This window comes from Punica granatum, chromosome 2, assembly GCF_007655135.1.
Source record: "Punica granatum isolate Tunisia-2019 chromosome 2, ASM765513v2, whole genome shotgun sequence".
Classification (NCBI taxonomy): Eukaryota; Viridiplantae; Streptophyta; class Magnoliopsida; order Myrtales; family Lythraceae; genus Punica; species Punica granatum.
The window spans coordinates 37,653,394-37,678,343 of record NC_045128.1 but is presented as its reverse complement, the minus strand read 5'-3'; the positions used below and the strand labels follow the sequence as shown (position 1 = coordinate 37,678,343).

The window sequence follows — 24,950 nt, the reverse complement described above, 5'->3', positions numbered from 1 at the left end:
AAATGGGTGGATCCGTTCACCTGTATCATTTCACTCAATTACAAATAAAAATTGAAAAGTGAAACGTGGGGTTTCATTTGATAACTCTCTGCTTTCGAAATTTATCTCAATTTTATTGTTTTATTCCTCAGTATCCTAAACTTTCTCCTTAATTTTATTCAATGATTTATTTTTATTATTTTTTTGTACATTTCTGCAATACTCAGATTTGCACATAATATTAAATCAATCTCTCTTCTAGGGTTGTGCAAAAAATCCTAATAATCGAACCGTTATCATTCCGTTCTGAACTGAAAAAAATCGAATTAATCGGTTACGGAAAATATTCGGTTCGGGATTCCACAACGAAAATCGGTTTCGGCTTTCAAAATTAGAAAACCACAGTTAACTGTACCGTCTCGAATGTATATATTTATAACATTATTATATATATCAAATATGAAATTTGAAAATTTTAATTTAATAGAAGGTAAAAAATGAGGTAAAGAGTATAAAATTTCTAATTCCAATTTTAGATGGACTCTTTTTTAACTTCCTCTTTACGAATGAATGTTGTTTAACTGATTTTTATAGTGTTTGTGGTATGTGAATGAATGAAGCTCAATGTAATTATAAGTTTATACTTTTAAAAAGATTTTTTGATATTCGGTTAACCGAATAGTAAAACTAACTATTTTTTAAAATGGTTTTCTTCCTCTAATTCGGTTTCAGTTACGGTTATGGTTAAAAAATTCTTGTCGTGAAAATTTAACATGGTTACTGTTCATACTAGAAACTGGACGGAACCGTCCTGCGCCTACCCCTACTCTCTTCCCACTTTACTGCTCTATATATATGTCTTGCATGTTGTGGTTGCCTTCTCATGATATATCTTCATAAATCAGCCTCCTCATTAATGTAATTTTTAGTACAGCCAGCCATGGCTCTCAAACATATTTCCTGCTACTTCCGAGCCCACTTACTCTGGATATTAGCTTTCTTTCCTGCTGTTTTCGCGCAACTCTCTCCCGACTTCTATACTTGGTCGTGCCCCTATCTACCGATGATTGTCAAGTTCAACGTCCAGAGAGCTGTCGAAAATGATATGAGAATTGCTGCTTCTCTCCTTCGATTGCACTTCCATGACTGCATCGTAGATGTGAGTATAGATATACCATAGACTCGTTATGATTTTCTCTTTTGTTGTTAAGAACTTTATTGAACTTCGTTTTCGCACAAACCACTTATGAAATTCGCGTTCTGCATGACTAAACAGTAGTCTTACATGTAATCACAAGTTCAAGCTTGCGAATTAAGGTCAAAATTTAAATTTTCATATAACGTCATATCTCTATTTTGCAACCATAATAATTTGTTATATAGAAGACTTTCTTTCCATAATAAGAGGCTCCATTATTTTTCTATATTTACGTACGAATGATATAATACATATGATCTCTATCTATCTATCTATCTATCTATCTTTGTTTGTTTGTTTCTTTCTTTCTTTAAACTTGTAATTTCTTTTTTTTGCACTGTAGTTTAATATTTTAATTATTATATTGTATTATTTTAATAATGTAATGCATTATAGTATAAGTTTTATATCATTTTTATTAAATAAAAAATAAATTTTATCTATATATTTTTTTTAGTAGAAAATTTAAATACATTCATAACAAGGGAAAAGAAATTACCAGTGTCATTTGAGTTAATTCATTCATATCGTACTTGTTATTTTATTTTTTGGGTATAATCGTAGTTGTCAAATTTTGAGTGTATTATTTTCCTATTTATAGAGAGCCTTTTTTTTCCTACTAACGTCCAAATATATAATATAAGTATCATAAATTTGTGACTTCGAGATATCTTTAAATTTTACAGTGAACGTAATATTAGACTAATAATTTGGTTGAAACCAATTTTTGTTAGGGTATTAATTTGGCCTTGTACACAATATGCTTTTAATAAATATCGGACCTGCTTCAAGAAAGTTTTCTTCTTACTATACATTAATATTGGTCCATCTTAATCTCAGGGAGCCGCATGACTTAGTGGACCTCTTCAAATATCTGCTTTATTACAATTCCCTTTTAATTTCTATAACTTACTTAAATCTTTAATTTGTTACATTTTTCCTTCTAATCTTATACTTTTTATTCAAATACATTTCTCACTTTTCTCTTCCCTCCATGTAAAATCTATTTAATCATTATTATTTTTTTATAATTTCATATAAAATGATAATTCACAATCATGATCTGATCGTTATAGTGAGACTAGTTCTTTAGAAAAAAATAGCTTATTTCTCAAACTATTATCTAAATTTACTTGTTGTATATAAGTTTTTTCCATTTTTTATGGCTACTATATATATACAAATAATGTCACTATGAAAGTCTTGTCCCTATCGTGTACAGACTATTCTCATTTCCCCCCTAATATTCATGGATTTGACACTGTACGTTTTATTAAATCCTCTCTATCTATATCCTTTTCTAAAAAATACACATATATCCTATACTTTATATTTCTTTACAAAAGTCATTATATTTTCCTTTCGATCCGTATTGTTTATTCTTATCATAGGCTTTCCTCTTATATATTGTATTTTTTTTTATATATTTTATACTTATATGCTTACTTTTGTTGTTATAAGTAATACTTTCTCTCCCTTTAGTCATATAAGAAGACCATGAAAATTGATTTCATTGTTAATTTATTTTTCACAAAATTATAGAATGTGAACACCTTCATTGTTTTAAAAAATGTATATATATATATATATATATTACTTAATGTTATGTATAAACTTAATTTCAAATCATTTGATGCAGATTTTTAGACCCTGTTGCGGGCAAAATTTACTAATTTATAATTATTTTGGAATCAAACTACATATATGATACAATGAATATATACACATGCCCATTGTTAGTGATATCATGCAATATCAATTGTGATTGATGAGTAAACCTTCCACTATACTCTACACTATCAAGTATCAAGTATCAATATATATAATATACGTATATGTAGTCCTATATATACTGCACGTGCGTGTTTTGCGCGATAATTTCATTTTTCCTCTGAAAAAAAAAAGAATAAGAGGAGAAAAGGAGTGTAATGTAGAACTTAAAAACCCCAAATTTAGAAAGGGGTATAGTATAATGGGTTATGAATCTAATTTCCTACCAACAAAGTGTCAGTTGAGCAGTAAACTCTAAATAACTCCATTTCTCTTAAAGTAAAGAACACCCGGAATTACGATAGCAATGTTTTCTCATAATCTAACTCTCTTATAACCGAAAGAAGAGACATAAATTTTCACACCAAAGAGATTGGATTGATCCAGAAGTTCAACATAGATGCCGTGCACGAACAATTAATTAAACTTTATCTGTTTTTGTATTTCAGTACGAGTTTCTCAAAATGAGTAAAGAAAAATTATTCGATATATCTTCTAGCATCAATTATTCAATCGTCGACATTTAGTAGAGATCAAAGAATAATATTCATAGAGAAATGGGCTTGATACGATGACACAAGTTATGGACTTAGAATCATGAGGTCTTGAGTTAAATTTTCATCAGTGAAATTTATATGATATAGGCCATAACCTTCCCTTATAATGGGAAAAGAAAAGGGACTAATACTCATGAGAATTGTGAATGGTACATAATGAGCTATAAGAATGCTTAATTACTTTCATAATAATAAATCCAATTGATTAATCATCAAATAATTAATTTCCCTCAAAATTACTGCTATTAGATGAGTACAAAACTCATGCTCAGTTGTTGAAGATGGTGTGGCCACTATGTCGACGTTGATTGATTAATATATCACAACACCATAGTGGAATCACCACTCTCATTAATCACAATTAAGAAGCCCAACCAATATCTCTCTTCCATCGATCCTTACTACTGCTCATTATAAATATCATCCATCCATCATGGATGTGATATGTTCATTAATCACTATCTGCCTATCTATGGCTTTCAAACACTTTTCCTCCCATTTCCGAGCCCACTTCTTCTTGATCCTAGCTTTCTTTCCTTCTGTGTACGGGCAGCTTTATCCCGATTTCTATGCTAGGTCGTGCCCCCGCCTGCCGATGATTGTTAGGTACAATGTTTGGGCAGCTTTCAGGAGTGATACCAGAATCGCCGCGTCTCTTCTTCGACTGCACTTCCATGACTGCATCGTAGATGTAACTATACATATACATTACTCTCAATATGATCCTCTAATATTTGTTGTCCAAAACTTATCAGAAACATATGTACTTTGTTTTCCTTAGAACGTATGAAGTCTGCATGAATTCTATATATGTAGGCATTAGCATATGTACCTATATAATCACGAGTTTAAGTTTGAGAATATAGGGTTAAAAAGGTGAATACACTTCTAACGCTATCTTTCTCATGCAACACCAATAAGAGGTTTGTATTCTCTATTATTTACGTACGTACCTATATAAATTGTACCATATAATGTGTACATATTGGACCTTCACTATGTCATTCATAAAAACATAGAGGACCTTCACTATATCACCTAGAAAATAGGGAGGCCAGCGGTCCTCATAAGAAGACCTGCGAGAAGATCTATAATGCAATCAGCTTTTTGACCCGTTAAATGGTCAATAAATTATTTATTTATCTATCAATAATTGCAATTTAACGGTTCAATAAGTGATTGCAAAAAAATGTAATTGCACCATAGATTTCCCTTTTCTACGCCACAAACAACCTTAAGCAAACATAGGGTATCTAACGGCCAGTGACCAAGGAGGGCCGGGTTTGTGTTTGTAACTCCCATATGCACTTGAATCTTCAAAATCATATCCTTCTATAATAATATCTCGTAACCCACTCCTCTATAACCCGGCCTCCTTAACCCGCGATCCAGATAGACTCCTGTAGTGACAATCTTGGATATGTGTGCGGCTCCTGATACGAAGTTTATGTTTTGTTGTACATGTATTATCTGCTGCAGGGATGTGAAGGGTCGGTACTTCTGGATGATACAAATGACATGAAGGGGGAGAAGAATGCTCCTCCAAATAAAAATTCCCTCAGAGGATTTGATGTCATCGACGACATTAAGGCAGATGTTGAGAGGTTCTGTCCTTTCACCGTCTCTTGCACTGACATCCTCACCCTTGCTGCTAGGGAAGCCGTCTATCTGGTAAATCAAATTAAATTACAAAAATCAATAATTTTCAAAGTAATTGTGAATGAAAAATATATATATAATGAGAAATTAACTATATATATATATATATATATATATATATTTTTTTTTTGTCTCCGTGAAATTAATGGGCGAAAAGTCCGGTGGGCCCTATTGGCCAGTGGGACTAGGAAGAAGAGATGGAACAAAAGCAAGTGAGAACTCTGCCAATGAGCAAATCCCCTCACCCATTAAGCCTTTAGATAACATCATCGCCAAGTTCACTTCCAAGGGCCTTGACCTCAAAGATGTCGTCGTCCTCTCAGGTAACTCATCAACCAGTCGGGTCTCCGAACCCGGTTGATCGATACATCAAATCCTATAAAAGATTAGTATGTGTTCCTTGTCATATGACTATAATTATGCCGTGATGTAGGGGGTCACACTATAGGCTATGCTCAATGCTTCACCTTCAAGAGGCGGCTCTTCGACTTCAACGGGTCCGGGAAACCCGACCCGACCTTAGACAACTCCCTCCTCACTAGCCTACGGGGCACCTGCCCTAACAAGGATGACTCCAACACAAAACTTGCTCCACTGGACTCTGCCTCGACCTACACGTTCGACAGTGCATACTACTCGAATCTTGTGAACAACGAGGGCCTGCTCGAGTCGGACCAGGCCTTGATGAGCGACCCGAGGACGGCTGCCCTGGTGAACTCCTATTATGCTGACCCCAAGCTGTTTTACAAGGACTTTGGGGCATCGATGGCTAGGCTTGGGAGCGTGGGGGTCCTCACCGGGCAAAGCGGGCAGATTAGGAAGAAATGTGGGACCGTGAACTACTAATCGAGATCCATATGCCTTCATATATATATCTCCAAGGTGTCTACAGCTAAGAAGCTCTTGTATTATTACAAATGGCAGAAAGCTTAGTAATTGTATAATTATCAGAATATATACAATGATATGAAATAATTAAGCTCTTGGAAATCCTCGATTTATCAGCTTTGAACATAAAATAATACATATGCCAACTTTTCTTAATATTTATGACTAATTAGTGAAGGACATGTATAGTGAAAAAATAAGGTTGTGAGAAAAATAATAATTTAGAGGGGGGAGAAAAAAATAGCATATGCACAGGTCACAGGGTGGAGAAAGGTTTTGTTTATAATGGTGATATCATGTAGGATTATGTCACAAGACACATAAAAAAATATTATTTTTGCCAATAATAAATTATTTTTGTTAACAATAGATTTTTTCTATTTTTGTTTACATACCAAAGACCAAAACGGCAAACCTTTATTGGCTTGTGAATAAAGGTTTTGTTTACAACGGTGGTACGGATTATGCCAATACATAAAAAAATATTATTTTTGCCAATAATGAATTATTTTTGTCAACATATATTTGTTTACATACCAAAGATCAAAATGACAAACCCTTATTAACTTGTAGTATTGTTACATGGTACCACCGTTTCATACTAGACTTTTTTCACAATGTGATGGTCAGCCGGCGTGTCTGTGTGTATATATTAAAATCTACATCATAGCAGAGGAGAATATATGTCCTTTTTTATATGAATTCAGACTTCAGAACAGTTATTTTTCTCCTTCTGCTTTTAGAAATTAGGAAAGAAAGAATTCAAACTGATCAATTAATTAATAAGTTTGTGGAAAGTGAGAGCTTTACATCTTAATGGGCCGACCTGACTCGATTAGATTAGTCGAGGTCCAATTAGGTTTCAAGATATCAGGGTTCGCACCGAAAATCTTTGTGTAAAAGAAATAATTTCATCCTAGACAGATTTTTTTTTTGCCAATATCAATCTTATAATTATGAGCTCAAAAACGATGAGTGAATTGAGCCAAATTAAATCAATATTTACTTGGTATTTAAAGTTTGCAATAGCTTATGGCCTACAAGGGCGGAAATAATCATAATGGAATCGCCGAATTGGCATATTTACCGATCTACACCATTTGTTCAGTTTATTGTTATCCATTTATTCATATATCATATGTAACCTAAGAGAAATTATAACTTTCATGGTATGACAGAATGGATGAATCACAATGCTTAAGATTTGATAAACGTTCTTCATTTTGAGGTCAGATAATATGAATTTTAATTAGAAAAAACAAAAATCTATATATATATATATATATATATATATAAAGTTGAATCCCGCATAATAAATAGGGTTGCAAAGGTAATTTTTTAAATACTATAAGATCATAAAGGTTTAATGTCTAAATAATATTCAGTATTAAAATTACTATATTAAGGAAAATAAATACTATCTTAATTATGTTCTTGCATAAATTAAATGCAAAATTTTAATAGAACTTTGAAGGATATACAAATTGAATCCTGCACAATAAACAAGGTTAGAAAGGCAATTTTTTAAATAGTATAAGGCCATAAAAGTAAATATTTAAATAGCATTCAGGATTGAAAAATATTATATTAAGAAAAAAAATTCTATCTTACTTATATATTTACATGAATTAAATGCAAAATTTTAATAGAATTTTGAAGGAAAATAAATTGTAAAACTAAATCTACATATATGCATAAAAATGAATACAATGTAATAAATAGTGGCAACAATTGTAAATGTATATAAAATTAGAATTAAATTAGTAAAATGCATATAAATTGTTAAATACTAAATAATTTTAATATACAAGTACATTCTTGATTTTAAAAAAATATAATCTTAAAACTTATTTAAAAAATACAATTTCCTAAAATTATATCAATAGAAAAACTTTTTGACATAATTAGTAATTAAAAGAAAGGCCTATTGATGCGCAAAAAGCATATTTAATATTGAAAACTTTTGAACTAGTAGAAAATCAATCTATTTAAAGATTTTTAAAATTATGAATTTGCAAGAAGAATTTATGACAATAGATGATTTGTATTACTTTTTTATTACAAAATATATGGAAGTTTTCTCTTATAATTTTTTAAAATTTGATATTTAAGAAAATGTAATGTATTTTTTAAGTAATAATATTTTGTTTATCCATATTTAGTATTAAAATTTATATTGAATTATCCTTAATTTGTTATTGTATTCACTAATGTTTGAATCATTTCAATTTAAGAATATATATAATTTAAATAAATATTTCAATTGTGATGTCAAATTTTTAAAAATATCTCTAAAAATAATCACGCTAATCAATGTTCCGTGTATCATATGGGCTAGAAAGTTAGTACATGTAATATATTCGGGCCAGTGGATGAAAGGTGAACCAATCGCCATAAATATTTCCCGTTGCCTTTTGAACCCTTTTCTTTTTTCGGTGGAACCTTTTGGCGCTTTTTATCATTGAGATCAAGAAAATAATTAACCCACTTTTCTTCCCTTGCCAAAATATTGACTAATCTTTTTGACGTTCTCGTCAAGGTGAAACTCATATACATCCTGCTTGGACCGGCCTAGAAGAGGATTTACTATTGACAACTCCCATGCACAAAATCAACAAATAATCAGTTAATTACATTATAATTCAATATTATATAAATGATACTGATAATGAGATGATCATGATGATGAATCGATAGTTATTGCAATAGTTATCGATGCTACGCATGTACATTTTTCAGTTGATAATAGTTTATGCAGACATCGTAAGACTGTAAAATAAAAAAGCTCCTTAAATAACGCGCTGTCATTTACTCTTTTTTTGTTGTCGGATGCTATTAAAACTATTTATGGATGACTATCCGCGGTTGATCCAACAAGTCGAAAGTACTACATCGACTAGTGATGATTGCTTTAAGCTATTGTAGAATTTTCCCGTAAGATGTGCCGGCGTGAGCAAGATTTATCGAAGGCTATTGTGAGACCTTTTCACATTTGAATAATGGCGTCAGAATCTGCAAACTCATGATTTCAACTCCATCAATGCCCAACACACCTGTATAGGGAACTTGTACAGGAAGAGTAGAAAAATCCAGCTACCGGCGCATATTTTCAATACTCCGCTCATTTTTTCAATTATAAGTGGGACACTTTATTTTATTACAATAAAATTAAAATTTTAATAATTAATAAAAAAGTATAAATAATGTCACAACGAGTAATTAATTCGAAAACTTTGTGTTTGGTTTTAAAGTTGAGTAGAGTTGAGTTTTGATTTTAATTGATTTGTAATGATTGTGTTATTGAATTGTGGAAAAAATAATGAATAATAGAGAGAATTTAGTATTAAAAATTGAATTTAATGATAATTAAAATAAAAAAATTGAAAAAAGGAAAAAAGAGTAATAATTGTGTTGTTGCGTTGAAGATAAGTAGAGCTAAAGTAAAACGAAATAATTTTTTTTTTGCCAAACAAACCCTACAAAATAAAAATATACACTATACTATACACTCTTTTTTCCTTTTGGTTTTCTCTCTATATATGTGCATACTTTCCTTTCACCATCGATGCTAGGGGTGATCGGTTCTGGGTACCCTGTATTTTTCACTATACCCGGACTCTACCCTGTAAGGGACATGTTCTAAAATTTTGGAACCGAACCCTATCATGTTGAATCCTGAAACCGGAACCTATCCGGAACCTGTATTATACCACAGGTTTCAAATATCCTGTTGGAACCTGTAAATTTTTTTCTCGCTAAATAAAACAAAAAATGTCACATGCATAATCAATAATCACGCCAATATCAATAAAATTTAGATTAATCCATAACAAAAAAAAATAATATATCTCATCAATCCATCGACAAAATTAAACATCCATAATACGATCCCATACAACAAAGTGTCTATGTTCTAATTCATTAGAGGAAGCAATAATTTTACTCTTTCTTTTTTTAAAAAAAAATAACCGATTCCGGGTACCCTGTAGGCAGGAACCGGAATCGAAATCGATTTTCACCGGTTCATGATTTTAATACCCGGAACCTACCTTATTTTTAATACGAACTATCTGGATTCTACTCTAACAAGTAGGTTCCGATCGGTTCCAGGTATACTCGGTTGCCGTGCACACCCCTAATCAATGCATTACTTTCTCTTTGAAGATCAACTAATCAATCGCTTGCAATTTCCTGTTCTTTTCTCGATAACAAAGTAGATGAAAGTACATATCTTTTTTTTCCATTATACTATATCTACAAGCCTCTTTCGTAACAGAAAAATAAAGTATATGTTTTTTCGATATAAACCACCTAATATTCAGAAATTCATTAAACTCTAAGTAAATTTGAGTTCCACACTTTCTTTCAGAGGTAAAATCTTCAAATCGTGAATTTTCTTCATTCATAAAACTCAAAGGAAAAATACTACATATGCAGAACATAAAGCAACCAATCCTTAAAAAAAAAGTACATTTTTAGCACTTATGATAAAAAGCTTTATTTCATTTTTTCAATTTATTTATTTATTTCCTTTTTCTCATAATTTATTACTTTCGTATGGGAAATCTCTTTTCTCACTCCAGCGCACTTTCTAGACGCTCATCCTCCCTCCCCTCTCTCTACTCTTGTAACTCTCTCAGCATGTCTTCTTCGCCCACCACGGAAGTGACCCAGCAGGCCTACACAACCCACCCGGGCCACGGCTCGGTGGGGGCCGTCATCGGAGTCCTTGCGGTGATCACCATCCTTGGGGTGATCGCGGGCATGATCGGGCGGCTCTGCACGGGCAGGCCAATCATGGGCAGGGTGCAGTACGACTTCGAGGGTTGGGTGGAGCGCAAATGCTCATCCTGCATCGACGGCCACGTCGGCCCTCCCCCGCGGCCGCCGCAGCCTCCGCCGCAGGCCGAGGGGGCCCCAGCTGAGGCTGCAGGAGGGGAGATTAAGGAGGAGCCGGAGGAGGAGGTGGTGCCGCAGCAGCAGCAGCAGCAGCCTCGGGAGCAGAGAGCATCACGTGGGGACCACGAGTCTTGATGTTTTCTTTCTCACGGCCTGATTCGCAAGTTTTTGGTGCTCTCTTTCCTTTTTCGAATTTTTTTTTTAAATTTCTCTCTTAATTATTTTTCTTGTTTAAGTTAGAAGTTAGATAAGAGTACTTAATTATGCGAAGAAGGATGTAATGTACATTGGAGCCGATTCTTGAGAATCAAAGACGAATATATGGTGGGATTGATGAATTTTTTTCATCTCTCTTTCTATACATTGAAGTCATCACCATTCGGTTTTATTGTATTGAATCTGTTTTACCCGGTGACGTGTGTATAATTCGTTAAAATTATGTGATTCCAAGAAAACGTCCCCTATAAATTCATCCGGCAGCTTAATCCAAACTATAAATGGATGATGAGGGAATTTTTTCCCAGATACAAGGTGTGTTTGGTACGCAGGAATCGTGCTGGAATGAAATCATCATTCCATGCTCAGTTCCGTTTATGTTGATATTATTTTATTTTTCTTTTCATTTCCTATCGACGAAGAGTTTATGTTGGTTTTATATTTTTCTTATTGAAGTCATGAATGAGGGGTAACGGTTAATCGAAATATTTTTTCTTTATTTTCTCTTTGGGCTTTATTTTTCTCATTTCATATCGAACGGCTTTATTTTCTATCGCGGGAGCAGTTATAAATCGAGGCAAAATATTGTATCTTCTTTTTAATATGTACAATGGACTCAAATCCAATATTACCCCCATTAGTCTATATTGAGGGTAAAATGGTAAACAAGCTTCTATTTTAATTCCATTCCTTCATTAATGTAAATATCACTCCAAAAAATAAGAGGAGTAATTAGCATTCCATCTGCCATTCCATTGCACTTGTCCGTTTCATTCTTTTTCGATTCCATTCGTGCGTATGAAATGTGGCTTGGAATTTTTAATGGAATGAATAAATATACAATGGGAACGTCATTGATAACTTTTATCAATATTCGCCACATTCCAAGCCCCATGGATCAAGGTATGTACCAAATCATAGACACTTTGGACAATTCCCACTTGATCGTGAGCAATACTGTGTCTATTGAATACGACTCTTATGTCGAGGTCCGTTAAACTATGCGGGTGTTATTTTACATATATTCCTCCGAAACATGTTTTCTTATAAAAATCCTACTATGGTCGCAGTAGAGCTGTAACATTTCATGTGATATATATATATATATATATATAACGACTAATACATATTGTGACCTTGCTATATAAATAGGTCATGTGCCCGAAACAAAACTTCCCATTTCTTGGAAGCACCTGTTTGTTTTTTCCCTCGGATTCTCTCTCTTTTTCCTTGTGACCTGCATTTATTTTGCAGATATTTCACTAGTAAGACTTTCGCTTTCTATGAGCGGTGGGAGTGGAAAGGACAAATAATACGGTTTAGTGCTTCATGCCCACATCCAATTAATATCTGCACGTAATCTACCAACATAAATTAGTTCAAGTGATCAAGAAAGGATGTAGTTGTAGCGCACACCCTCGCTTGTTGATCAAAAGGTCGCAGTTTCGATATCTGACGATATTACCCGTGTCTTTTTATTAGTTATTTATGATTTCCTTTCATTGTACTAGGCCTTGTGCCTGTTTTGTAATCGAAAAAAAATTAGTTCAAGTGACTCGATATTTATTCCTCTTAAATAAGATTTAAAATTCGAATTTTTTTTAAAATAAGAAAATATATGAAACTAAAAATACAAAAAATTAATCCGCGGGTTACATTAAGATCTTCGGGTAATATTTTATTGGACTGAGAGAGCAGAAAGACGAAAAGAAGGGGAGAAAGGAGAGCATCGTCGGGGTGAGATCGGATCGATTCTTAAAAGGGGAAGAAAATTGGAAATTCCATGTGACATGGGCAGCTTTTGTCTGTCTCTCATCTCACCTGTCACCAACCAGCCACCATACCAATACCATCCCCCTCTTTCCTCATTTTGTCCATTGTCTACTTCAAGATATCATGTCCCTTGTGGGAAATGGAAATGAATTTGCTGTCTGATTATTATCCATATAAAGGAACATTGATGTAATGTTCTTTCTTGATGAAATTTGATTAGCTGTTAGGGATCTGATTCTACTTCCTTGTCCATGTCTTCCCCGGTCGAAATTCCAGGAAAGCAATACCAAATCAATAGTATGTTCATGTTTATCCGGTGAATCGAATTCCATTTTAACAGTCTCTCTCCTTTAAATGGAATTCACTATTGCCTTTAAGCTCTTTCACCGATCTTCTGTGTTTGCAAAACTTGAGAGGTGATGAAGTGGCACTGTATACATCACTCTTTCCCGATTTCCGAATACGAGTACTCATGCTCTCGCTTTCATCGTCCTCGTCCATGTTGTCCCCTCCGGTTATTGAGATCGGGGACTTGTTATTCGCTAGCTGGAAAGGACCCTGGGGAGATCCTGACTGCGTATCGCCCGCCCTTCACGGGGCATCCAGACATCTCTCAGAACAACTGACTGATTGGATGAAGATGAGCCTTTAATATTTGGAGGCCTTCTGGTGTGAAGCCTGTATTTCTGCAAGCGCAAAAAACGATCTCGGCATCAACGACAAAGCCGTCGAATTTCCTTGTCTCTCTAAAAATGAGTTTCCACAGCCGTATCAAAGCAGAATAGCTAGGAGATTTTTAAACTGAAACTTACTTGCAGATGGCTCTTCACTTCATCGTTTGTCAACCCATCAACTTGCATCAGTTCTCTGATCAGCTTTGGAGTGGCCGCTGCGAAAATTTTCAGATATCATCCCGATTAGATGCTTGCTAGGAAACTAGAATAAAGCACATGATATATACTAGGAAACACACACAGTTGCTGTCGAAAGACATCAGATCATCGTTTAACGGATGAACAAACAAAACTTTTAACTTAAGTCGAAAGGAAATACGCAACTGAATTATACGTCTTACCTCGTGGGCCTCCAAGTTTCTCCAAGGTACTAACAAACAGCCGGTGAAGTTCGGGCGCCCAGCATCTTCTCTGCTTCCTGGGTGGCTCATGCCATCGGGCGCTCCTTGAGTTCGGAGGCGCAGAAACGGAAATTAGTCTCCCACTGCTGACCATTCTCATGAAAGGAACCGAAGCCGAACCTGGACCAGAACTTGATTGTTCTTCCCTCACCTCTTCACTTTCCTTCCTTGAAGCCACAGTCCCATGGCCATTCCCCTTAAATGGCACAATTGCCTTCCCTTCATCTTTCTGCTTGCAACAAGATTCTCCAGAGTGATAGAGCAGCAAGTTTTCTAAGAAGTAATGGAAATATTTCGGATGAATTGCCGCATAAAACTGGACCATTGTGATGGCAATTCATTTGCATCACTCTTTCTATTCTTTCCTTCTGGACATATCCCTACGATCAAATAAAGGACCACGAGAGGGAATCTGTGTATTGTACCTCGGATTGATTTTGATGATGATCAGCATTCCAAAGCTGAACAGAGGTCATCCAATTCTGCTTGTCTTTCAGGTCACCGTCTTTCGGATTTTTAAGCTTCCACCCTCCGCTTTCTTCACTGGATTTTCTTGACGGAATGAATTCTGCTAAAATCGGTTCACCTATGGACAATGAATCTGGGCATTTTGCCTCTTCCTTCAGTGCTCCAACGGCTACAGAAAGAAACATAGTAAATAATCAAGATTCAGAAAAAAAAAAAAATTGATACAATGCGCGATCCGTTCAAGTCATATTACTTACCATCATTCAAAAGGATCATAGAGAGTGGGAGCTCTCGCTTAAACGCATGAATCTTCCTCATTTCCTCCTGCAACCTCTTCACCAATTCATCGATCCACGAGCCTCGATCACCCGCATCAAGGATAGATGGAAGCTCCTTGAGGAGATCACTGATCATTGTAGGGACGAAGTTGTAGCTGGGATGGAAGGTCCGCAACTCCCCCATCGTAATTCTTCGACCCAGTTGCTCTGTATTTATATTTCTCTAAGGGCTGTGTTGAATGTATGGAACATATGCCAGTGAAAATGGTCTCATCTCAAGCACTATGTGAGATAAATTCCACCACGAGAGTGGCTTAAACTTAAAGAGAGATGGCTATTTTGATTTGGATGCTACGCAGAGTGGCATTTTCATGGAGACTGAACTTTTAGGAAATATCTCAAAATTAATTTTGACTGTTGATTTTAAGAATATAACCTTTGCTTTTGAGATAGAAACTGTCATTGTCGAGCCGACTTTTACCTTCAAGTAATAGTTGTTGACCGCCATTTACCGATCACCAGTTGATAAGGTAATTGCTTGTTTTCGAACTGTATGATTTGGATTTCGAAAGTGCATTTATCTTTAGTCTTTTTGTATAACAAAATGAAAATTCAACATTAGCAAATTTTACTAGATCTAATAAAAAATTTATGAAATGCATGGATAAATATAAATTGAATATAGTGAGAAAGAGGGGGATAGATTGAAGGGCAAGATTCTAATTAGGAAGAAAGAGACATGATGATTGATGGGGGTATAGTTTTGTATTGAAATTCCCTCGTTGTCTTGTAGTAAATGTCGTGATTGTCCTTTTCGACTCGTCGCATAAACAATCTCATCCACCCAAGTTGGCCCCTCTTTTTCTTTTCGGTGGGTTAAGGGACAAAAGTCCAAAAGAAATTAAAGATTACAAGTAAAGAAGTTCCATAAATATCTCCTAATAAAATAGGAGCAGGACCATAAGGGACCGATTGGAGAAAGTGAATCCCTAAAGGACGATTAAAAACTCTTCAAGTTAGCAGTTTGCACAACAGTTCCCTTCACGATACGTATGTTTGATCGATACTTCCTAACTCTGAGCAAGCAAGCTACGGATATCAGACAGTAGGTTCCTTAGTAGCGGGGCACCAAGTGCCTAGGCAGTAATCAGATCTCGAGCACAAGATGAATTAACCTCGAAAATTAGTCTTCGACTTCCAATGACCATGCCAATTCTAGTACAGATTTCACCCCCCCCCCCCCCCCCCCCCCCCCCCCCCAACAGCTCCGCCACCATGGATGTTGCATAAATCCACCGATCCAAATTGGCCCCTCTTTGTTCCTTTGGTGCTTTCTTCCGTACTAAAAATAAATTCTTCAAACAAGAATCCAACGCGGAATTCTTGATCACTGGTTGAGGTTGTATAATTTCTTGGAATTCCTTTTCATTTATTTAATATCAAAGAAGAAATATTTCATTTACCATCGGAAAAAAAGAAATATTTCATTTTCCTTCTTTCTTCTTTAATTTTATCCTTGCAAAATATATATATATATCTTTGTTTTCAGATAACTAATGAGTGGCAGCTCACTCTGAAATCAAATAGAGATGCAAGGTTATCTTAACCAACTTTTAGAATCGTTTAATTGGTCAAGAATTATTTTTGCGAATGAATTTGGAACGCCAAAATGGGGAATATTGGCACCATTTTATGCGAATTTAGATTCCAAAACGTGCTCGATGCTATCTGATCTATCAGCATCATTCTTATTCCTGTCTCCCTAATATATGTTATCCAAATTCTCAATTTACTGCATATCCTAGAATTTCCCAAATCAAAACATAAGGAAAATGATTCTCAAGCTAAGCCAACAAAATAAAAGGAAATGGAAAAAAAAATACATAAACAAAGAAGAAAAGGTCGATGCTTTTTCTCCAACCAAAGTTTTGATTGAACATTATCAAATCATGAGGACCGACGAGTGGCATGTGGATGCATCTGAAGATATACATATATACATATATATATATATATATAAACAAACTCTTTATAATTAATAATAATTCAAGTTTAATATATGTGTTTAATTTTTTTCTTAAAAGAAATATGTGTGCTTATATTACAGTGTCTCAAACGGGACGTGCTAAAGAACTACAGTTTGGAAACAAAATGGGATGTAAAAAAGTGAAGCAATTGGGCCGGAAATCCAGCTCGATTATGTTCAACCCAGTTTTTCGAAAACCTAAAAAAGCGGGAACTTTGGAACTGTTTATCAAAAAATATTTCCGCAAAATCCTACGGCTTTCTTATGATTAGAAGAGCCTAACGAATCACACTATAGAAGCAAACGGGATATAAAGAAATCAAGCCGGGAACACAACTCGAATGTCGGTGTTCACTGCAATTTTTCAAAAACTTAAAAATGCGACAATTACAAGCCATTTATATATATATATATATATATATATATATATAAACTAGTTTTTCAAATTCCTACAGCAAATCAAAGATTAGAAGAATTGTGGGTGTAAATGATGACTTGAGCAACTTGTAAGCTCCTCGAGCTTGACTCAATAAACACTCGAACCCCCACTCGGTTCTTTTTAATTCAAGTTCGAGCTCTCTAACTAGTTGAGCCAGTTGAACTCTAGTATGATAATAGTAGACTCACTATACTCATGAGCTCTTGAGCCTAATCAAGCTCTTTCTATTATTTATTATTTAGTTTTTAAATTTTACTAATTTTTGTGAGCTTTATATTGGCAAAAGAAAAGTAAATCTTATTAATGTTATTTAGGACATTTGGTAATTATTTATATTTTTAATTTATTAAATCTAAAATTTAAAACCCTTAGAAGTTTGAAACATATAAGCATACTAGTCGTGAGGCCCGTGCGTTGTAAATGATAGAATGTGATTTCCTTCTCCTTTCCCTTTTTGTCGACTTTTATTATATATTATATAAATCATAATTTTCAACCAAGGAAAAAGTTCACCCAAAAAAAAACTTTCTAAAAAAAAACTTTATAATAGTATAGTGTGTATATAAACAGATAAAGATAGAGTCACCATCAACATCAATATCACACTAATGACCCAATCATTAATCTTCATGCAAATGGTAATTTTAGAGTAAATGGAACTCAAATAAGATCCAATTATATATCATCCAATAATTTTAACTTAATAATGTATTTTGGACGTTTAGATCTGACTGAATCGTCCAATAATTTAGCATAACATTTTGACATTCAAACCATTTAAGCAGTTAGATTACAATAAAAATATATATTTGAGGACAAAAAATGACGAAAAACTAACATTGAGGTCCTTTACACCTCACGAAATAAACCACAGGGTGTTAGTTGTCTCTCGAAAAATCACATGGTCTAATTTGTCCTAAGTTCAAACCACCATGGAGTTTTTGTACTTTTCCCTTGAATTTATTGATATACTAATTACATTGACATAGTTAAACTTGTTTGTGAGGAAACACACAATCTAAAGAAATATATTAACTGAAAAATGATTACTTAAAATAATTAACATAGAAAAATTAGTAATTTTCAATAGTTATCATTAATAAGACCTAATCAAAATATGTTATAATCTACATTGAATATATATAGTTTGTAAATTATAAAAGGTAAAAGTATAAAAGATGGTATTCATCATATATCTATTGGACAATGAATATCAAGGATTTGTATATCATCAACTTCATAACTATCAAATATTTATTACTTAGTTACATATGTCTAGAGCAAAATAAATATTTGCTAAATAGTTTTGAATTTAACAAAAAGATTTTTTGAATTCTCAATACTAAATTATATAACAATTGAATAATTCTACAAAAATAGTAATTATTTTGAGCAAAATATAAAAGAATAATTAATACCCTGAAACAATTGATATCCTAACAAAAACCCTAATATAAGTTTAAGCAGATACTCAAGAACCCTAACCAAATATAGGAAGAATAATTGAGTCCTCTTTTATATAAATTGTTTACTGGAAATAAATTATCTCATTGTTGGATAATCTCTAAGGAATCGACTGGATCCTTTGCTACTTAAGTCTCGAGTGGGTGTTGAGGAGATTAAAAAAAACTAATAGATTATTACTTGTCAAAAAAATGAGCAACATAAAACAAACACACACACATGCGGCTCCTTTCACTGCTTCGAATTGGTAGTGGCTTTCTTAATTTTTTTAATTTATTTTATGCATCTTATATTAAAAGAAAAAGATAAAATTAAATTTAAAATTTACTTTGGAAATTGGAGCAAAAGTAAAGGAAAAAAATGTCTACATTTATCTCTTTCAAACGTTAAAGATGAACCTTTGGGGATTCAAAAGCAAACATAGTACGATGATTGATTGAATCTTTTCGAAGAAAATTTCTCTTTTTCTAGACCACGTAAAGCTGTGAATACTTCTTCAAGAAGTAGTGTCCATCAAAGAACTTCTCCAAGAAGTTGTTTACGAGGGCTGAAGCCAATAATCTCTTCGTTTGTGTTTGATTTTCGAGTTGGATCATGATGCAAGTTAATTTGATTTTGTATAATGATTGCAAATGTTGACAAATATATAGATAAGTGATAATATATTTATGTATGTGTATATATATATATAGATGTGAAAGTATTGGTAAAAAATTATTATTAAATGGAGAAAAAGACAAAACCGTAATGATTGTAATGTTGAATTTGGGAAAAATAGAATTAGGTTGGGTATGGTAAAATTTTTTATTTAAAAACCAAACAAAGCGTAAACTAATAGATTGTTACTTGTCAAAAAAAAATGAGCAACATAAAACACACATATATATAGTCAAAAGAAAGAATCCAATAACAAAAGGAAACGTAATATTTAAAATCATATAATAGTATTTACATAATGTAATACAAATATATGCATACACTACTATATACTTTATTCTAATTTTTTACCATTTATAAATGTATGATCTAAAATATAAGATAAATCCATATATATGTATATATATCTTGAATGACAAAAGGCATAAGATATATATATATATATATATATACACATGTGTATATTATTTTTTTGTGTACAATATAAATATATATTATCTTGGCAATTTCCATTCATATATTTTTCTAATTAATAGTAATTAAATTAAAATTCAAAAATTCAAAAAAAGAGAAAAAAGAGAAAATTTCATTCAGTAACTGAGTATTCTGAGGCCATTTGGTAGGATCCACCTCATCCTTGCTTTCATATATACTAGTCGTAGAGTTTGTGCATTGCAGGGATAATTCCACCAGTTTGAAAAGAAATTATGAATAAAAATTTGAAAGAAAAATTGCATCGTTTAACAAAAATATTTTGTCTTGTGTAGAATTATATTTCGCCAATTACATCTGCATTAATAATTGAACAACATTAAATAAAAATTTTATTAAAAAATTTGAAATAAATAATGGAAATAAAAGAAAAATTACTTGTATTGTATGGATGCCGCATCTATTAGAAAAAAGAAAAATGATACTCGGCAAGAAACTTTTAAACTTATTCAAGTTAAATTCAAAGAATATGAGAAGAAGAATAGGAGGAAAATGGCAAAAAGTTAGAGAAAAAAATAAAAAAAATGAAAATTTTCGATAAAAATGAGAGAAAAAAAATCAAAGCACAACTTTTTGGTTGTATAAATTTAATCAACTCATTTGTATCTAATGATAAAACTAGCATCTAGTTGTAGACATATTATTTGAGTTGAATAGGTCCTTATTTATGTATAAGATAGTTCCTATTTATAACTATCATACAAAATCTAGATAAAATATAATTTGATTTGTCTTCATTTTTTTCGATGTGAACCTTAGTATTCGGAAACCCAATTGGATTTCGATTAATCCAGTTGATCCGGGTTGGCCCATTACATAAGATAATGTCGATATAATGAAATATTTTTGAAACTTTATAGAAGATTTTATCATCTATATAATATATATGATAATCTTGAATTTTTTGTTTAAGATAAAAATGTAATATCTAAACATAAAAATAAAACTATCAAAATAAGTATGTATTAATATATGGTTATTTATAATAAAAATGTATTAATATATATATTTCCTTAATATATAGTCGCGCCTACTAGCTCTAATATAGACTAATTTTTGAATTTTTTAAAATTGAATAAATATTAATGTAATAACTAATCATATAATTATAACTATCAAATAAGAATACATAATATATGATTATTTATAATAAAAATGTATTAATATATATATTTAATATATATAGTCGCGCACACTATCTCTAATATACTCATTTTTGAATTTTTAAAAATTGAATGAATATTTTTATTAGAAATTGATATAATAGAATACTCTTGAAACATTTTAGAAGATTTTTTCGTCAGCATAATATTTAATAATCTTGAACTTTCTTTTTTAAGTAAAGTTAATATTAATATCTATTCAAATCGGAATTAATGTTAAAATAAGCATATATTTATATATATATAACTATATTTGTTACTTTATTGGTAAAATTTTAGTTAATAACAATCATATATCTAATATAATATAACATATCTAATTGATTGTAAATTACGATTTGTATACCTAACTATATATTTTTATTTATTTTATTGTTTGAAATTAGCATATATATGATATATAATCCAATTTATAAAACTTTTACTTTTTATCCCGTGTAACGCAGGAACTTCACGACTATATATATATATATATATATATATTAAGATTAGTCTCTTATTGATCAGATCATCTAAACAGTGGCATTGCCGTAGTATCCGTACCCTCTGTATTTGATGGGGCAGGGGCATTCTGGTAACTCGCAATTTACAAAACGTCTACTGTATACACATCTACATCTATACTACACTGAATAGTACATGCAGAATATAGATATATGCTCCGTTTGGTTTCGTAGTTAAAATTACAAAAAAATTAACTTTAATTTTAACTCAACACACTACACAATAAAAATGCACATTTCGCAAGTCAAAAATTTTAACTTTAACTTTAACTTAATACACTGTACAATCATTTGTCATTTTTCACAATCAAAATCAAAGTCACTTTTAACTCTCAAACCAAACGTACCAATAGATTTTTAGGATGACATGACGAACAACACACACTCAGCGATATCACGAGTTGAGTATTACTTATTCACTTAAATATATAATATTTAATAAAAATATTTGAAAGTGAAAAATTAATCAAATAATGAATCCATACAAAATAAATAAATAATACTCATTAAATATTTTATCGCCGCCACGATTGACGATCGATCACAAGAGGACAGGAACAGGAGCAAAGCAAAAGTAAAACCACACACTCTTCTTTCAGGTGCTGGTGCTCAGGCGCAGGAGCAGGGCTTCAAAATCTCTCTCCTCTTGTTGATCAGGATGAGCAAGAAGGCATAAGAAAGAGAAGCAGGGCACCCCCAGCGATGGCAATGGCGATGGCGATGGGGGAAGAGAGAGCACGACCTGGGCCAGGAGAAGAAGAGAAATGGTTGACTCACTACTCATCAAACCACTCTATACTGTTGGTGGGCGAAGGAGACTTCTCTTTCTCTAAAGGCTTGGCTATGGCTTTTGGCTCCGCCTCCAACATTCATGCAACTTCTTATGATACTTACGGTAATTTAATTAATATTAATTAGTGTCTCCTTCTTCTTCATCTGGTCTAGGTCTACTCTGCGTGTTGCATTTCCATTTGATAGGTCGGCGACGATTAACTTACTATCAGCAGCAGCAGAGCAGATAGTCAAATTCTAGGGCAGGCACCTGTGAGTGTGCGACAATGATAGCCAAACCCCATTAATGCCATGGTGGACTAAAGATTCTTTTTTTCCTTCCTTCTTCTGGAAGAAAAAATAAGAGAGACACAGAGACAGAAGTTTGTGTGTGTTCGTTTTTATGCCAAAAAAAAAAAAAAACACCGTCTGCTCTGCTTCAAATATGTATTTGTTTTGCATCTACTAAGATGAATGAATGTCTGTGTAGAAAGGACCGTGTATTGGCTGAATACACACTTACTGTGTGAGGTGAATTCATTAGAATAAATAGTTATGTACAAAGTTTTAAGTATGTAAATTATCTATACATGACTAAAATACATGAACTATACAAGGTAAGCAATAATGAAAAATATTCATGCTAATCTTCTCTATTAGTCTGACTGACTGATGAGGGATTGGGACGGGTTGTTTTGTTCTCTTGGCTATTGGCTGGCGTCTGTTATTTTTAAAACAGATCAGTTGGTGAAGAAATTCAAGCAGGCGAAATCAAACTTGGGGATTTTGAAAGAGCTGGGAGCTTCCTTGACACATGGAGTAGACGCCACGAAATTGAAATGCTATCCTGATTTTCACCTGCAGGAATTCGATCGAATCATTTTCAACTTTCCTCATGCAGGCTTCTATGGAAAGGAAGACAATACTCTTATGATCAAGTAAGCTTCTGTCACGTTCGTTTCTCAGCTAAAGCTTATCCAAATAAAAGAAAAAAAGTGTTCTTTTTTTATCGTTAGTTCTCCCGAACAGATCAATGCAAGCTTTGATATTAAGCCATTCACTGCCAACTCCTGCGATAGCATCAGCTGCAAAAATCCTTTTAGCATGAACAACCATCCTTTAGAACTTGACATGCTACTGAACGTTTGTTGCTTCCACCAAAAGAGCTCGTTGTGCTATTGAATACTTGCACTTTTGTCCTCATCGCAGTTAATTTAAGAGAGTTTCTTCTTTTCTCAGCATGCATAGAGCACTTCTGGACGGATTCTTTAGACATGCTGGTGCCATGCTTCGTCCCAATGGTGAAGTACATGTAAGCCACAAAATCAGTCCTCCCTACAGCAATTGGAATATCGAGGTCATTGCATCCCAGAATTTTCTGGAACTGATCGAGTGCGTGGAGTTTAGAAAGGAAGACTACCCGGAATATAACCATAAGAGAGGAGCCAGTTTGAGGTGTGACGAACCATTTCCTCTGGGTGCCTGTAGCACCTTCAAGTTCAGATTGTTCGACAGAGCAATAAAGATGTCCCAGGCATCACTCCTCGAAAGACCTCCTCAGAAATGTTTTGGGACTCCAATCCAATGGCGGCAGCAGCCACAGAATTCTTTTGGTCTTACTTATCCTCACGCTGCACAGCTTCCAAATGTAGGTTTGATAGCAGAGCACGTGAATCTGTCTCCTGCTAGTGGTCACATAACAGGAAACATGACTTTGCCATTTGAGATAAGCATTAGAAAAGAATATCCAGGGTTCTCTGTTCAGCAGTTACATGACATGAGGAAGACTCCAGGAACATTTTATGATGTTCAAGGGAATTTTATGGCAGGAACATTTTATGATGTTCAAGGGAATTTTATGGCTGGCCACTACCCCGGGGTGTGTGTTGAAAGATATGATTCCAGTTTCCCAAGTAGAACCTTAAATGGAGACTTATATGCAGCTCGTGAACTTCAGCATATAAACGGCTTCAGAGTTTTAAGGTTGTGAAGGCGGTCACTACTTCCTGATCATCGATTGAGTGTCAGTGACAGCAGGGAACTTCTGCAAATATCTGAATTAATCTAAGAAAGTTGAACTGGCTGTTAGATTCTAGAATGCTTTGGGGGATTAGACCTCAAATATCCTCTGTGAATACCGGTTGTGACATTAGATGCACCGGAGAGTGGAGACTTCTTCGCCTGCTTCAGAGTGGAGATTTCTATCCTCAACATTAAAAGTTGGGTTAACATTATACTCACCTGGTAAATATATTTTGTAAGCATTATCATTGATTTTGATTAAGACTTAGAATGGCCCAATTCCGCGTGGACTCAATTTGGATTTCCGTTGGTTTGGAAATCTTTCCTTCCTTATATGAACCCACTACCAATTACTTTCTTCCGTCCCTTGTTGGCTCGATGAGTATATTGCTCATTCTTCTTCAAGATATATTGTCTTGCCTCTTCATGAATTGTCTTCACCATATTTGTCTTTTTCTTTTCATCAAGACTAGAAATCTCACTCATAAGCAAAGTGATTAGATCCAAAGGTGTTAATGGATTAAAATCATGCACAATTTGAAATGGTGAGAAGTTAGTAGAAGAATGCATTGTACAATTATAGGCAAACTCAA

At 33.4% G+C, this 24,950-nt stretch overlaps 3 protein-coding genes and 1 pseudogene across 4 annotated transcripts; 3 read left to right on the top strand and 1 right to left on the bottom strand.

The window, feature by feature from the left end:
• The first annotated feature begins 878 nt into the window (after positions 1–878).
• LOC116194764 (peroxidase 10) lies at positions 879–6,153 on the top strand. Of its 2 annotated transcripts, none has more exons than XM_031523653.1 (4): positions 879–1,138; positions 4,984–5,175; positions 5,321–5,486; positions 5,597–6,153. In XM_031523653.1, the coding sequence occupies exons 1-4, from the start codon at positions 920–922 to the stop codon at positions 6,007–6,009; spliced, it is 990 nt and encodes a 329-aa protein (XP_031379513.1). In that variant the 5' UTR covers positions 879–919; the 3' UTR covers positions 6,010–6,153. The 2 variants fall into 2 exon arrangements, with proteins under 2 accessions (XP_031379513.1, XP_031379512.1); XM_031523652.1 differs by lacking the exon at positions 879–1,138 and adding an exon at positions 3,953–4,195.
• Positions 6,154–10,692: 4,539 nt separating this feature from the next.
• On the top strand, positions 10,693–11,085 carry LOC116193958. The gene has a single exon (XM_031522695.1). The coding sequence runs from the start codon at positions 10,693–10,695 to the stop codon at positions 11,083–11,085; it is 393 nt and encodes a 130-aa protein (XP_031378555.1).
• A 1,733-nt stretch (positions 11,086–12,818) lies between these two features.
• On the bottom strand, positions 12,819–15,163 carry LOC116194510 (annotated as a pseudogene).
• A 6,957-nt stretch (positions 15,164–22,120) lies between these two features.
• Positions 22,121–24,718, top strand: LOC116197561 (heavy metal-associated isoprenylated plant protein 41-like). Its single transcript, XM_031527735.1, has 3 exons — positions 22,121–22,459; positions 23,075–23,273; positions 23,575–24,718. Exons 1-3 carry the CDS (start codon positions 22,267–22,269, stop codon positions 24,323–24,325), a joined length of 1,143 nt encoding a protein of 380 aa, XP_031383595.1. The 5' UTR covers positions 22,121–22,266; the 3' UTR covers positions 24,326–24,718.
• The last annotated feature ends 232 nt before the right edge of the window (positions 24,719–24,950 follow it).

Bases quoted from the DNA above. Each gene is read 5' to 3' on its own strand.
- LOC116197561 (XM_031527735.1), top strand. From the start codon at position 22,267: ATGGCAATGGCGATGGCGATGGGGGAAGAGAGAGCACGACCTGGGCCA. The intron at 22,460-23,074 runs GTAATTTAATTA...TTTTTAAAACAG, and splicing joins AACTTCTTATGATACTTACG to ATCAGTTGGTGAAGAAATTC. The intron at 23,274-23,574 runs GTAAGCTTCTGT...TTCTTTTCTCAG, and splicing joins GACAATACTCTTATGATCAA to CATGCATAGAGCACTTCTGG.
- LOC116193958 (XM_031522695.1), top strand. From the start codon at position 10,693: ATGTCTTCTTCGCCCACCACGGAAGTGACCCAGCAGGCCTACACAACC.
- LOC116194764 (XM_031523653.1), top strand. From the start codon at position 920: ATGGCTCTCAAACATATTTCCTGCTACTTCCGAGCCCACTTACTCTGG. The intron at 1,139-4,983 runs GTGAGTATAGAT...TATCTGCTGCAG, and splicing joins TCCATGACTGCATCGTAGAT to GGATGTGAAGGGTCGGTACT. The intron at 5,487-5,596 runs GTAACTCATCAA...GCCGTGATGTAG, and splicing joins AGATGTCGTCGTCCTCTCAG to GGGGTCACACTATAGGCTAT.